Source organism: Jaculus jaculus, chromosome 1 (genome assembly GCF_020740685.1).
Source record: "Jaculus jaculus isolate mJacJac1 chromosome 1, mJacJac1.mat.Y.cur, whole genome shotgun sequence".
Taxonomy (NCBI): Eukaryota; Metazoa; Chordata; class Mammalia; order Rodentia; family Dipodidae; genus Jaculus; species Jaculus jaculus.
In genome coordinates this window covers 160,319,084-160,332,925 of record NC_059102.1, presented here as the reverse complement: position 1 = coordinate 160,332,925, position 13,842 = coordinate 160,319,084, and the positions used below count along the sequence as shown (strand labels likewise).

General features: G+C 48.7%; 1 protein-coding gene across 1 annotated transcript; it reads left to right on the top strand.

The window, feature by feature from the left end:
• Positions 1-6,769: 6,769 nt before the first annotated feature.
• LOC101593604 (aryl hydrocarbon receptor interacting protein) lies at positions 6,770-13,422 on the top strand. The gene is made up of 6 exons (XM_004656760.2): positions 6,770-6,992; positions 10,193-10,372; positions 11,728-11,916; positions 12,407-12,583; positions 12,660-12,801; positions 13,109-13,422. The coding sequence occupies exons 1-6, from the start codon at positions 6,894-6,896 to the stop codon at positions 13,312-13,314; spliced, it is 993 nt and encodes a 330-aa protein (XP_004656817.1). The 5' UTR covers positions 6,770-6,893; the 3' UTR covers positions 13,315-13,422.
• Positions 13,423-13,842: the final 420 nt, after the last annotated feature.

The window sequence follows — 13,842 nt, the reverse complement described above, 5'->3', positions numbered from 1 at the left end:
TTAATGGTTTCCACATGCATGAGATTTGCTGTTTCTACTAACTGCATCAATGTTACTACAATGGGCTTCCAGCACTCACCCCCACAGTAATCATAGTTAGGTTAGCCTCACATCTCTATCATGCATCCGTGCCCTGAACATCTTTCTTTTGTCTCCTAGGCTTGGAGGGGGAACTCTTCTTGCAGGATATCTGCCCCATGACTTCACAGAGCTCCCAGATCCTCTCCTGAGTTGTTTCGAGAGTTGACACTCATTCTGAGGCTTCTGGTTTTCTCTCACCCCTGGTGGTGTCCAACTTTCAAAGGCTGGCCAGTCATGAATGCAAGATGGTCCCTTCCTCACTTCCCTTCCTCTCTCCCTTTCTCCTGTTTTTTTCCTTCCCCCTCTTAAAGGCAGACAGAAGGCTGGGGAGATGCCTTAGTGGTTGAGGTATTTGCCTGTGAAGTCTAAGGACCCAGGTTCAATTCCCCAGTACACACGTGGGCTAGCTACACATGGTGGCACATGCATCTGGAATTCATTTGCAGTGGCTAGAGATCCTGGAGTGCCCATTCTCTTCCTCCACCATAAAAAATAGAGTATTAAAAAAAAAAAAAAAAAGACAAAGCCGGGTGTGGTGGCACATGCCTTTAATTCCAACACTCAGAAGGCAGTGGTAGGAGGACTGCTGTGAGTTGGAAACCCTGCCTTGAAAAACCAAAAAGCAAGAGAGAGAAAGAGAGAAGGAGAGAGGGAGGGGGAGAGGGGGAAGAGAGAGGAAGCAAGCATGGGTGCAACAGGGCACCTCACCACCGCAAACCTGAACTCCAGATGTATGTGCCACTTTGTGCATCTGGCTTTATGTGGGTACTGGGAAATCAAACCCAGACTGGCAGACTTTGCAAGCAAGCACCATTAATCATTTAGCTATCTCTCCAGACCCCAAGGCAGAGTTTTGGTATGTATCCCAGACTTCCCTGAAACTTAATCTATAGTGCAAGCTGGCTTTGTACTTGTGGTGATCCTCCTGCCTAAGTCTCCTGGGTGCTGGACTTATAGGCAGCACCACCATACCATTTCCTGTTTTTAAAAAATATTTTATTTATTTATTTGTGAGAGAGAGAGAAGAAGAGGCAGATAGAGAGAAAGAGAGAATGGCATATCATGGTCTCTAGCCACTGCAAACGAACACCAGTATCTGGCTTATGTGGGTCCTGGGGAATTGAACCATGGTCCTTAGGCTTAGCAGGCAAACACCTTAACCACTAAGCAATTTCCCCAGCCCCCATTTCCTATTTTTCTTCCTTTTCTCCTCCTTTCTTCCTTCCCTCCATTCTTTCCTCCCTTTCTCACTTCTTTTTTAAAAATCATTTTTAACCTTTTATTTATATTTGAGAGAGAAATAGGCAGATAGACAGAGAATGAACATGCCAGGGCCTTTAGCCACTGAAAATATACTCCAGAAGCATGTGCCACCTTGTGCATCTGGCTTATGTGGGCCCTGGGGAATCAAATTTGGGTCCTTTAGCCTTGCAGGCTAGCACCTTAACTGCTAAGCCATCCCGCCAGCCCTTTCTCACTTCTTTCTTTTTTCCTCCCTCTGACTTGTCATTCTTTCTCTACTCCCTCCCTTCCTGTTTTTAAAAGAAAAACAAAAATGGGCTGGCGAGATGGCTTAGCGGTTAAGTTGCTTGCCTGTGAAGCCTAAGGGCCCATGTTCAATCTCTTTCCAGATCTCTTGTAAGTCAGACACGCAAAGTGAGGCAAGTGCAAGGTCGCATATGTGCACTAGGTGGTGCCAGCGTCTGGAATTTGGTGGCAGTGGCTGAGGCTCCGGGTGCGAGTTCTTTCTTCTTTGCTCTCTTAAAACAAAACAAAACAGAAAACCAAAAATGGTGCCTTCTTTTTCCCTGAGGACTGGAGCATTTGAGTAGCTTTTCATACATATAGCATTGGGGTACCCTCTTCTGTAAATTGCCTGTTCATTTCTTCCCTACCTCCCTGCCTTTTTCCTGTTTGTCTATCTTTTATCTTTTTCTTCCTTCCTTCCTTTCTTCCTTTCTTTTTTTTTTTTTTGAGATAAGATTTCACTCTAGCCCAGGCTGACCTGGAATTCACTATGTAGTCTCAAGATGGCCTCAAACTCACAGCAATTCTCCTACCTCTGCCTCCCGAATGCTGGAATTAAAGGCATGTGCCGCCATGCCTGGATTTTTTTTTTTTTTTTTTTGAAGTAGGGTTTCCCTCTAGTCTGGAATAACTTGGAACTCATTCTGTAGTTGTAGACTGGCCTTAAATTCATGTTGATCTGTGTTTATTTTATTTATTTATTTGATTTTTCAAGGTAGGCTCTCACTCTAGCCTATAATTCACTATGTAGTCTCAGGCTGGCCTTGAACCCACTGCCTACCTCTGCCTCCCAAGTGCTGGGATTAAAGGCATGCACCAACATGCCTGGCTAACTAAAAGCAACCCATGTTTTTTTTTTTTTTTTTTTTTTTTTTGTGAAAACAAATTCTACTCTTGGAACTGGAGAGTGGCTGAGCGAGTAAGGCACCTGCCTGCAAACCTGAAGGGCTCAAGTTTGATTTCCCAGTACCCATGTAAGCCTGATGCACAAGGTGGCGTGTGTGCCTGAAGTTTGTTTTCAGTGGCTAGAGTCCCTGGCCCATCCATTCTCTCTCATTAATTCTCAAATAAATAAAATATTTAATTTTTTTCTGCAAAAAAATCTATTCTTGGCTAGAAGAAAGATGGCTTAGTGGTTAAAGGCACTTGCTTGTAAAGCTTGACTGCCCAGGTTCAATTCCTCAGTATCCATGTAAAGCCAGACACACAAAATGGTGCATGTGTCTGGAGTGTATTTGCAGGGACAAGAGGTTCTGGCACACCCATTCTCTCCCCCCCCCCCCACAATAAATAAATAAAAACATTTGCCAGGCGTGGTGGCACATGCCTTTAATCCCAGCACTTGGGAGGCAGAGGTAGAAGGACCACTGTGAGTTTGAGGCCATCCTGAGACTATATAGTGAATTTCAGGTCAGCCTGGACCAGAGTGAGATACTACTTTGAAAAAAATATTAAATAAATAAAAATATTTTTAGCTGGGTCAACCTGCGCTACAGTAATACCCTACCTCAAAAAAGCGTGGTGTGTGTGTGGGGGGTTGCTGGGAGATGGCTTAGCAGTTAAGAAGCTTGCCTGTGAAGCCCAAGGACCGAGGTTTCATTTCCCAGTACCCATGTAAGCCAGATGCACAAGGTGGTGCATTCATCTGGAGCTCATTTGCAGTGGCTAGAGGTCCTGACACACCCATTCTCAATCTCTCCCTCTTCTTCTCAAATAAATAAATTAATTAAATATTAAAAACAAACAGGCTGGAGAGATGGCTTAGTGGTTAAGGCACTGGCCTATGAAGCCTAAAGACCCAAGTTTGATTCTGCAGGCCCCACGTAATCCAGATGCACAAGGTGGTGCATGCGTCTAGAGTTCATTTGCAGTGGCTAACGGCCCTGGCATGCCCATTCTCTCTGTGTCTCAAATAAAAATAAAGTTTAATTTTTTTTTAATAAAAAGAAGAAGAAAATAAAGTAACCTGGGTGTGGTGGTGCATCCCAGTCCTTGTGAGGCAGATGTAGAAGTAGGAGGATGTCTATGAGGTCGAGGCCAACCTGAGACTACCTAGTGAATTTCAGGCCATCCTGAGCTACAATGACCCTACCTCGAAAAACCAACCAAACAACAAAATAAAATTAAAAAAAAAAATCTTCTGTCTTCTAGACACAAAAAGGCCTGAATATCCATGACCTCACAATACTTGGCACTACCTTCACAAGACCATCATGATAGGAAGAAAAGATGATGACATAAAAATAAAAGACAGACTAATTGAGAGGGGGAGGGGATATGATAAAGAGTGGAGTTTCGAAGGGGAAAGTGAGTGGGGAGGGAATTATTATGATTTGTTGTCTATAATTATGGAAGTTGCCAATAAAAAAACTAAAAAATTATTTTTGATGCAAAATATACATAAGACATATCATCTTAACAAATTTGAAGTGTATAGTTTAGTCTTTAGTATAATACACACTGCTGTGTGGGCAATCTTCAGAATCTGTTCATTCTGTGGCAACCCCTATGCTCATTAAATGACAACTCCCAGGTGGGGGAGATGTCTCAGTGGTGAAGCATGTTTGCCACTCAAGCACGCAAAAAGCTAGGCATGGCCATGCACTTCTGTAACCCCAGTTCTGAGGGAGGCAGAGACAGGGGCATCACTGGAACTTGATTTTGAACAAAAGTGGCAGCTCCTGGCTCAGGGAGAGACTGTCTCAAGGAAACAGAGTGGAAGAGTCATGGGGAGGACACTACATGTTCCTCTCTGCTTTCCACACACATGCACATGGAATGCATGCACAAAAACATGCACACGGGCTGAAGAGATGGCTTAGTGGTTTAGGCATTTGCCTGCAAAGCCATAGGACCCAGGTTCAATTCCCCAGGACCCATGTAAGCCAGATGTGCAAGGTGGCGCTTGTGTCTGGAGTTCGTTTGCAGGGCTAGAAACCCTGCTGTGCCCATTCTCACTCTCTCAAATAAAGAAATAAAATAAAATATTAAAAAAAGAAACAAAACCAAGCACATTTCTCCTTCAGCTTAGGAGTTCCACCCCTCTCTGAGGACTTCTTACTGAAAAATGAATCAGTATATCAAGCACCTAGCACCTGGGGCTCATGGGAAAGACAATAATCCTTCACAGTTCTGACAAGGGGATGAAGACACTGAGAAGCCCCAAGCCACTATCTTCACCCGCAGAAAACTCTCACAGATGTCGTTTAAAGCTGGTTTCCCAAAGGGAAGAAAAAGACTCCTTCAGTCCTCAAGGTACCTCATTTATTTATTTAAGATTTTTTTTTATTAACAACTTCCATGATTGTAAACAATATCCCATGGTAATACCCTCCCTCCCCCCACTTTCATCTTTGAAACGCCACTCTTCATCATATCCCCTCCCCCTCTCAATCAGTCTCTCTTTTATTTTGATGTCTATGGTCTTTTCTTCCTATTATAATGGTCTTGTGCAGGTAGTATCAGACACTATGAACTCATGGATATCTGGGCCATTTTGTGTCTGGGGGGAGCACATTGTAAGGAATCCTACCCTTCCTTTGGCTCTTATATTCTTTCTGCCACCTCTTCTGCAATGAACCCTGAGCCTTGGAAGGTGTGATAGAGATATTGCAGTGCTGAGCACTCCTGTCACTTCTTCCCAGCACCATGATGCCTTCTGAGTCATCCCAAGGTCACTGCCATCTGAAAAGAGAAGGTTATCTGCCAAAAGTGAGTACCATTAATATAAGGGTATGAACATTAAGAGAAGTGCTTATTGGGTAGTTTGATAAACATAGCATATACATTTAGCCAGAGGGCAGCAGACATTACACCCCTAGGGCTCATGACTACCCCTGTTTTAAGTTTTCAGTATCAGGGATGTATTCCCTCCCATGGAGCGGGCCTCCAGTCCAATTAGAGGGCAGTTGGTTTCCACCATGACAGATGTGCCACTATTGCACCCGTTGGCTCATTTGGCATGGCTGGCAAAATTTAAGACTTGCAGCCTCCACTGTTGAGTATCTTCACTGTTGATTTCTCTCTCTCCCATTGAATTGCTTGCAGAATGGCTTCTTCCAACTGTCAGTTGATCTGCATGGAGGAGGTTACCAGCTCAGTTCCAGCAGGATTTCTCAGTGGCCTTGCAGCCCAAGTATGTGGGTTTTACTATCTATTCTTGGTAGGAAACCAAGGGCCTTGGCAGTGGCCTATAATGTTTTGGGGGCATCAGGGACTTCCCTGGCCAACAACTCCCTGGAAGGTATCTCATCCCTGGCACTGAAAATTTTGAAAAAGAAAAATTATTGGGGCTGGAGAGAAAGCTTAGTGGCTAAGGTGCTTGCTTGTGAAGCATTAAGGACCCAGGACCCACATAAACCAATTGTTTGCCATTTATTTATTTATTTTTGTGTGTGTGTTCTACAGTATTTCATCTAGCTCAGGCTGGTCTAGAACTTGCTGTGTAGCTGAGGATGACCTTGAACTCCTGATCCTCCCGTCTTCACTTCCTAAATACTGGGATTATTAGTGTGTGCCACCTTCCCTTCTCTCCCAAGTGCTGGGATTAAAGGCGTGCGCCTCCAAGCCTGGTGCTCTTCCCTTCTTTTTCTGAAGAGAAAAATCCAGGTAAAAGTGACAATTATACTAAATATACAAAAGAAAAAAGCCAAGGGGAATACATAGAACCGGTACTAGCTTTAGGGTGTGATATTACGGTTAGGGTTTTCTTTTGTTTCTTACTTTTTTATCTTTATTTGGGGGGGGGGGACAGATAGAGAATGGGCATGCCAGGGCTTTTAGCCACTGCAAACGAACTCCAGACACGTACTACGGCTTATGTGGGTACTGGGGAATCGAACCTGGGTCCTTAGGGTTTGTAGATCGGCGCCTTAACCACCGCTAAGCAATCTCTCCAGCCCCAGGTGAGGGTTTTCTTTTTTCCATTCCCCTAACTCAAAGCGCTTAGGAGGCACCTATAACTTTAAATGGGGTGTCACGCAACCAAGTAGGGCGGCTCCAGGTCTAAAGAAGTCAACCGTACAATTGCCAGGGCCGGCCCCACCACGCCCCACGGGGAGACCGCGCCCCTCCGTTCCTCTTCAGGCTCCGCCCCCCACGCAGACGCCGCGCTGCGCAGAGAACCAATCATCGCCCGGGTCCACATTCATTCCCTTTTCGGCTTCTGCCCTCAGCTAAAATGGTGCCCGCTCGGAAGCTGCCGAGGCTCTAGAAGTTGCCGAAGCAGGTCCGGAAGCTACCGAGCGAGTCCGGAAGTTGCCGAAAGCGAGCAGCGGGGAAAGAGGATGGCGGATATCATCGCAAGACTCCGAGAGGACGGGATCCAAAAGCGTGTGATACAGGAGGGCGGAGGAGAGCTCCCCGACTTTAAGGATGGAACCAAGGTTCGTGTCACACCCTCCCCTTTTCCTCTTTCTGGGGTGCGGCGCGCATGTGAGGCGGGAGGAGGCCGTAGGTGAGAGGTTGCGCATGCCCAGAGAGCAGCGGCCAGTCACCCTACCGCTCACATGCAGAGCTCGACGCGGATTGGTCTGAATTTAAGTGGGGGGTAAATTCGGAGGCGTCTGCTCCGCCCCCTGGCTTGGCATTCGGCTGCATTGGATCGGAAGGCTATCAGTCATCCACAGCCGGTTTGCAGGTAGGCTGTTATCTTCAGTGCCAGTACCGGGACCTCCGAGAGTCAAAGCTCACCATTTTTATAGAGTAAAGGGCGTTTTGAAACTAGTTAGGCCAGCTATTGTTGTTAAGATAGGAAAACTGAGGGCTGGAGAGATGGCTTAGCAGTTAAGGCGCTGGCCTGCAGAGCCAAAGGACCCAGGTTCAATTCCCCAGGACCCACGTAAACCAGATGCACAAGGTGGCGCATGTGTTTGGAGTTCGTTTGCAGCCGCTGGAGGCCCTGTCACACTCTTTCTCTCCTCCCTCCCTCCCTCCCTTCCTCCCTTTCTTCCTTTTTTCTCTCTCTCTACCTCCCTCTCTATCAAATAAATAAAAATAAAATGTGAAAAAAAGATAGGAAAACTGAACCCCTTCCCCCCAGGGTGTGCAAAAACCTAGAAAAGAGCCCCAGAAGGCTTGGCCAGCTTTCTGACAACTCTAGTGCCCCTCACTTGCCACAGCTGGGGCCTGGGAAGTAGAGTCACCCACCTTCCTCCTTTTTGCACACATGCCCTCATCTCCAGTCTCCTGGGCTCCCTCCTCAAGATGCTGCCCATCTGCAGGCTTCCCTGGCTTCTCTTCTTGAAGGTTTGCTCCTGGGTCACTGTAGTTTTGTAGAGTAGGCACTTTCCCAAGGCAGGCCCTTACCCAGTTAGAGCAGTCATGCAGGGATTTCAGACAGAGTGAGAAGAGATCCTAGCCCATACTGCGGAAGCCAAGCAAGAACTCTGTAAATGAGTGCTGTTCCCTGGCCAGCAGGGTCAAGCCAACAGGAGATTAGTGGAGAACCCAGCCTGGTATGGTGTGGGATTTATGAGAGCCAAAGGGCTACAGCAATCAGCTATGCTAACAGGGATCTTTAAGCAGGGCCCAGTGGTACATGCTTGTAGTTCCAGCTATGTGAGAGAATGAGACTGGAGGATCAAAAGTTTTGGGCTGGAGGAGATTGCTTGCGAAGCCTAAGGACCTAGATTGAATTCCCCAGTACCCACATAAGCCAGATGCACAAGGTGGCACATGTGTCTGCAGTTCCTTTGCAGTGGCCAGAGGCCCTGGTGTGTCCTTTCTCTCCCTCCTCCCCTCCCCCCTTTCACTCTCTCAAAAAACCAACAAACAAACAAAAAAACCCCACACCTATACTAGCTGGATGTGGTAGCACACACCTTTAATCCCAGCACTCAGGAGGCAGAGATAGGAGGATCACTGTGAGTTCCTGGCCACCCTGAGATTACATAGTGAATTCCATGTCTACCTCGAAAAACAAAACCAAAAAACCTATAAAAGAAAACCAGTTGGGACAACGTGGTGGTGCATGCATTTAGTCCCAGCACTTGGGAGACAGAGGTAGGAGGATTGCCATGAGTTTAAGGCCACTCTGAGATTACATAGTGGACCTGAGCTAGAGCAAGACCCTACCTTGAAAAATTAAAAAACAAAAACAAAAACCCAAAAGACAATAACAACAACAACAAAAAAAAACTAGTTGGGCTGGATATCTGGATGGCACCTCAGTCCACCTCAGTGCCACCTGAATTCCTGAATTTTTTCTGATCCACTCTGATCCCTGCTCATCTCTCCCAACTCTGTATCCTGCCTCTGTCTTTGCCCCCCCCCCCCCCCCCCCCCCCCCCCGTGTAAGGTGTCCACATACCAAGACACTGAGTTGGATCATGTCCAGTGGCTCCCATCTCAGAGCAGAAACTCAAGCCTTCGCCGTAGTCTATAGGTCCTAAGGAGTCTATGCCTGCTGGTCTCTGGGACCCCGTGGTGTTCCCTTTCAGTGTTCACTCTGCTCTGCCATGCTGGCCTTGCTGCTTTTGAACACTAAGCATCATGTCCCACTGCAAGCTTCCTGTACCTGTTGTTTTTTCGGCCTAGAACATTTCAAATATTATCTTTCTTTTATTTTATTTATTTGAGAGAGAGAGAGAGACAGGCTGGTAGAGAATGGGTGTGCCGGGGTGTTCAGCTGTTGCAAATGAACGCCAGATACATGCACCACCTTGTTCATCTGGTTTATGTGGGTTCTGGGGAACCGAACCTGGGTCCTTTGGCTTTGCAGACAAGCGCCTTAACTGCTAAGCCATCCCGCAAACCCTGTTCTTGCCTGTCTCACTTTCTTCTCTGTTCCTTTCAGATCTCTGCTTAAATGTTGCCTTCTTGGAAAGGCCCTCACACCCCAACTATATTTGAAATAGCCCCTGCTGTATTTTTTTCTGATCAAAAATACTTAGCAGAGCTAGGGAGTAGGCTCAGTTGGTACAATGCTTACTGTATTAGCATTAGGAGCTGAGTTTTGATCTCCAGCACCCACATGAGAAGCTGGGCATGGTGGTGTACATCCTGTAATTCCAGCACAGGGGAGGTAGAGATAGAAGACTCTCCAGGCCACCTAGTTAATTGGTAAGTTCCAGGTTTAGTGACAAACCCTGTCTCAAAATTAAGATGGAGAGTGACTGACAAATCACACCTGACATGAACCTCTGGCCTCTGTAGGCATCTGCACACACATGAACATATACAAAGCACTTAGCTTCATCTAACATAACACTGTTTTGTCTAAGGTCTATCTCCTTATTCTAGAAGATTCATGGGAGCTCTGTGGGGGCTGGGGCTTCTGTCTCTTTTGTTTACTGCTATTTTTGTGTCTTGCGCAGAGTTTGGGCATGTAGTAGGTCCTAGTAAATATTTATTGAAAGCATGATTAGAACCAGACTGCTTGAAGGCTCTCATCCAAATCTCATTGCCCACTAGCCTTGGGACCCTTATTTCCCTGACTGTGGCTTAGCTTTCTTATCCAGGTGGTGGGATAAAGCTTGATGCAGGATCAGCTAGTGACCTCTGGTGAGCTTCATTCCTTGTGACATCTTTACAAGTAGGGCTAGACTTGTCCTCAGTGAAGGTCTGACTTCTCATGTGCCCACAGGCCACATTCCATTACCGGACTCTGCACAGTGATGATGAAGGCTCTGTGTTGGATGATAGCCGGGCACGTGGCAAGCCCATGGAGCTCATCATTGGCAAGAAGTTCAAGTTGCCTGTGTGGGAGACCATCGTGTGCACCATGCGTGAGGGGGAGATCGCCCAGTTCCTCTGTGATGTCAAGGTACCTGCTGTGTAGTCTGTGGTGTCAGGCCCTGCGTCCTGCTCCCTAGAATCCCTGTGGGCTACACAAGTCTCCTGATCTGTATTCTTTCTCCTGTCCATGAGCCAGACTGCAGCCAGGGGTCTTGTTCTCAAGTGCCAGTGACCTATTTGCTTCCCATTTTTGTGGTTCCTGGTTACTGATAGGCTGACCATGAATGTGGCTGTTCACATGGCCCTTTGGTGTCTGGCTCTGCTGTCTCCCCCCATGCTGATCTCCCCTCCTGCACAACCCCTCATCCTTCCTTTCCATTTATTCTCTGTGGCCAGGACCTTCCCTCACACTTCAAAGCCAATTCCTGTGTCACTGCCCCTCAGAAGCCTTTTCTGTCTGCCTGGCATTGGCTTGAGCCCCTCCTCTGGGCCCTCCAGCCTTCATTCCCTATATGGCCACGGCCTCACCTTCTGCAGGGACCTGCATTATACAGAGTGGGGAAACCAGCCTTTTTATTTATCTTTGGTTCCAAATGGATCCAACCCAGACCATGGTGACCAGAAGCATGTGTGCAGTTATTAGCTCAGTAGTCCACTGATTTAGACAGCAGGGGGCAGTAGGGAGTCAGTTAGATGAATTCCCACCATCCCTCCAGCCTTTCTAAGTGTAAGATTCTGGCCTAGGTCTCCTGTACCCATCCTCCCCAGGGTTTTTGCTTATTTGTTTTATGTGGTACTGAGGATTGAGCCCAGGGCTTTGCACATTATAGGCAAGTGTTTTTACCACAAAGCCATGTCCTCATCCCCCCCCCCCTTTTAATTGTTGTTTTGAGATGTGATCTATGTGTTGCTCAGGTTGGTCTTGAACTTCTAGGCTCAAGCCAGCCTCAGCCTCTCGAGTTGCTGGGATGATGGGTGTATGGCCATTCCCCTGGGGTTTTGAAGTTGCTGCCCTGGGCACAGTTCTGAGATGGGTCCTGATTTGGGTGTGAGTGGGGCAGAATAAGGAAGAGGTGGTTTTGGGAACAGGATGTGGCCTGACTATGGGTTTCATCCTTAAGGAGAGGAGGAGGAGTCAAAATTCTACTGGACATAGGAAGACAGGAGACAGGAGTAGATGGTTGGCCCATGTACTTGTGGGTGGGGTAGTAGACTCTGGGTTGGATAGCCAGAGTGTGGCAGAACTGAGGGCTTTCCTGGGCAGGAGGGCTAAGAGGCCAGAAGCACCCAGAGGGGACAACCCTCCTCCCTTCTAGTGGGGCACGGCTGAGGTTTTGACCAGCTGTGTCCTTGTGTAGTGTAGAGAATAGAAGGGGGTCTTTTGTGCCCAATGAGCACCAGCATGCACTGGCAGAGCCCCTGCACCCACATGCTTTTCTACAGCATGTGGTCCTGTATCCACTGGTGGCCAAGAGCCTCCGCAACATCGCTGCGGGCAAGGACCCCCTGGAGGGCCAGCGGCACTGCTGTGGTATCGCCCAGATGCACGAGCACAACTCCTTGGGCCACGCAGACCTGGATGCCCTGCAGCAGAACCCCCAGCCTCTCATCTTCCACATTGAGATGCTAAAGGTAAGGCTTCTGTTGTTGCTCTGCTTAATGTGAGCACGAGCCTTGCTCACCTACTCTGGGATAGTCTGTTGAGGGAGGGGGCAGGGACAAGAATAGTGACCTCCTGGGGCTCCTTCTCCTGCGGTCTCTGTGATCACTTTCTCTGGGCCTGCCTTGCCCACCTTTGTCCTCTGTCCATTAGGCCACAGCCTGTCCTACTTTGAAGACCCTGGGAGTTTACGTATTTACTCTTTTACCTAGGGAATCTTCCGTGAAACATAACCTCTGGCAGGAGAATCATCTTTTTCATGTTGTTTTTAGTACTTGGCACAGTGCTGGGCACAGAGGACATGCTGAGGAACGTGTGCCGAGTGGCCCATGAACAAGCGACTGGCCTCCTAGCATCTGATGTCCAGCAGCCTGGCCAGTCTAGGTTCTGGGAAGGCTTGCTGCTGAGGAGGACAGTGAGGTATGCTGGGGCTCTGCCTTCATTTGGTCCCTGCCCTGGCAGGTAGAGAGCCCTGGCACCTATCAGCAGGACCCATGGGCAATGACAGATGAAGAGAAGGCAAAAGCCGTGCCACTCATCCACCAGGAGGGGAACCGGCTGTACCGTGAGGGACACGTAAAGGAGGCTGCTGCCAAGTACTACGATGCCATCGCGTGCCTCAAGAACCTGCAGATGAAGGTGTGCCTGGAGGCTGTGGTGGGAGGACAGGAGGGGAGGCAGAAGCAGGTCTCAGTGTCTTCACTCCATGTCCCAGGAGCAGCCTGGGTCGCCTGACTGGATCCAACTGGACCAGCAGATTACACCACTGCTGCTTAACTACTGCCAGTGCAAGCTGGTGGCTGAAGAGTATTATGAGGTGCTGGATCACTGCTCCTCCATCCTCAACAAGTATGATGGTAAGCGCCAGGCACTGGGTGCTGTGTCAGTTGGAAGCAGCCTCTTCCCACCCTCACCACCCCTGGGCACTGTGGCTAAGGTCCTAGCTCTGATGACATCCTGCCATTCAGGGCTTCCCCAGGGACCTGACCACATGCCCCACCCAGGCAAGGCATGGCCCTGTATGCCCAGGCAGTGTGAATGGTATGATGGGGTAAGGGCAGCATTGGCCTAGATGAGGGAGTGCTCTTTCCTTTGGTGGGCCCAGGTGCCAGGAGACAGGCTAGCCAGTCCCTCTCATGCCCTTGCCCGTTTGTGTCTCTGCAGACAATGTCAAGGCCTATTTCAAGCGAGGCAAAGCCCATGCAGCTGTGTGGAACGCCCAGGAAGCCCAGGCCGACTTTGCCAAGGTGTTGGAGCTAGACCCTGCCCTGGCACCAGTGGTGAGTCGAGAGCTGCGGGCACTGGAGACACGGATACGGCAGAAGGACGAGGAGGACAAGGCCCGCTTCCGGGGCATCTTTTCCCACTGACAGGGCCTCCGTCCTGCCCTGCCCTGCCCAGCCCGCTGCTGCCACAGCCTGCCCATTCCCCACTGCCACATTGTGCTTCTGTGTATATAAAGGCCTTATTTATCTCTCCCTGGGTCTGCAGAACTGACCTATCTTTTAAAGGCTGGTCATTATCACTGGGCACCCCCAGGTACTCGGGTGGCTTGTGGGAGGCAAAGAATCAGGTTTTCATATTAATTCCGCACTAGTCAGCTCTAAGGTCCCTGCAAGTCTTTCTGGCCTGGACTGGGGAGCCCCAGGAGCCTCCAGTCTTAGGGAGAGAGAGAAAGCAGGCACTGCTAGTGCAGGCCCCCTGCTCCAGCCTCTGTCCCATGGTCCCCTGGCCCTGGCTTCTGGAGGCAGATGTTTCTTTTAGGAAGGGGGCGGCATAAGGACCCACACAACTCCTGTAAACTTGATGATGGCTCAATTTGGGGTTTTAGGAGAGGGATGGGGATGACTTCCAGGAAATGACCTTGGGAAAAAAGGAGCAGCCAGGGCCCTCTGGGA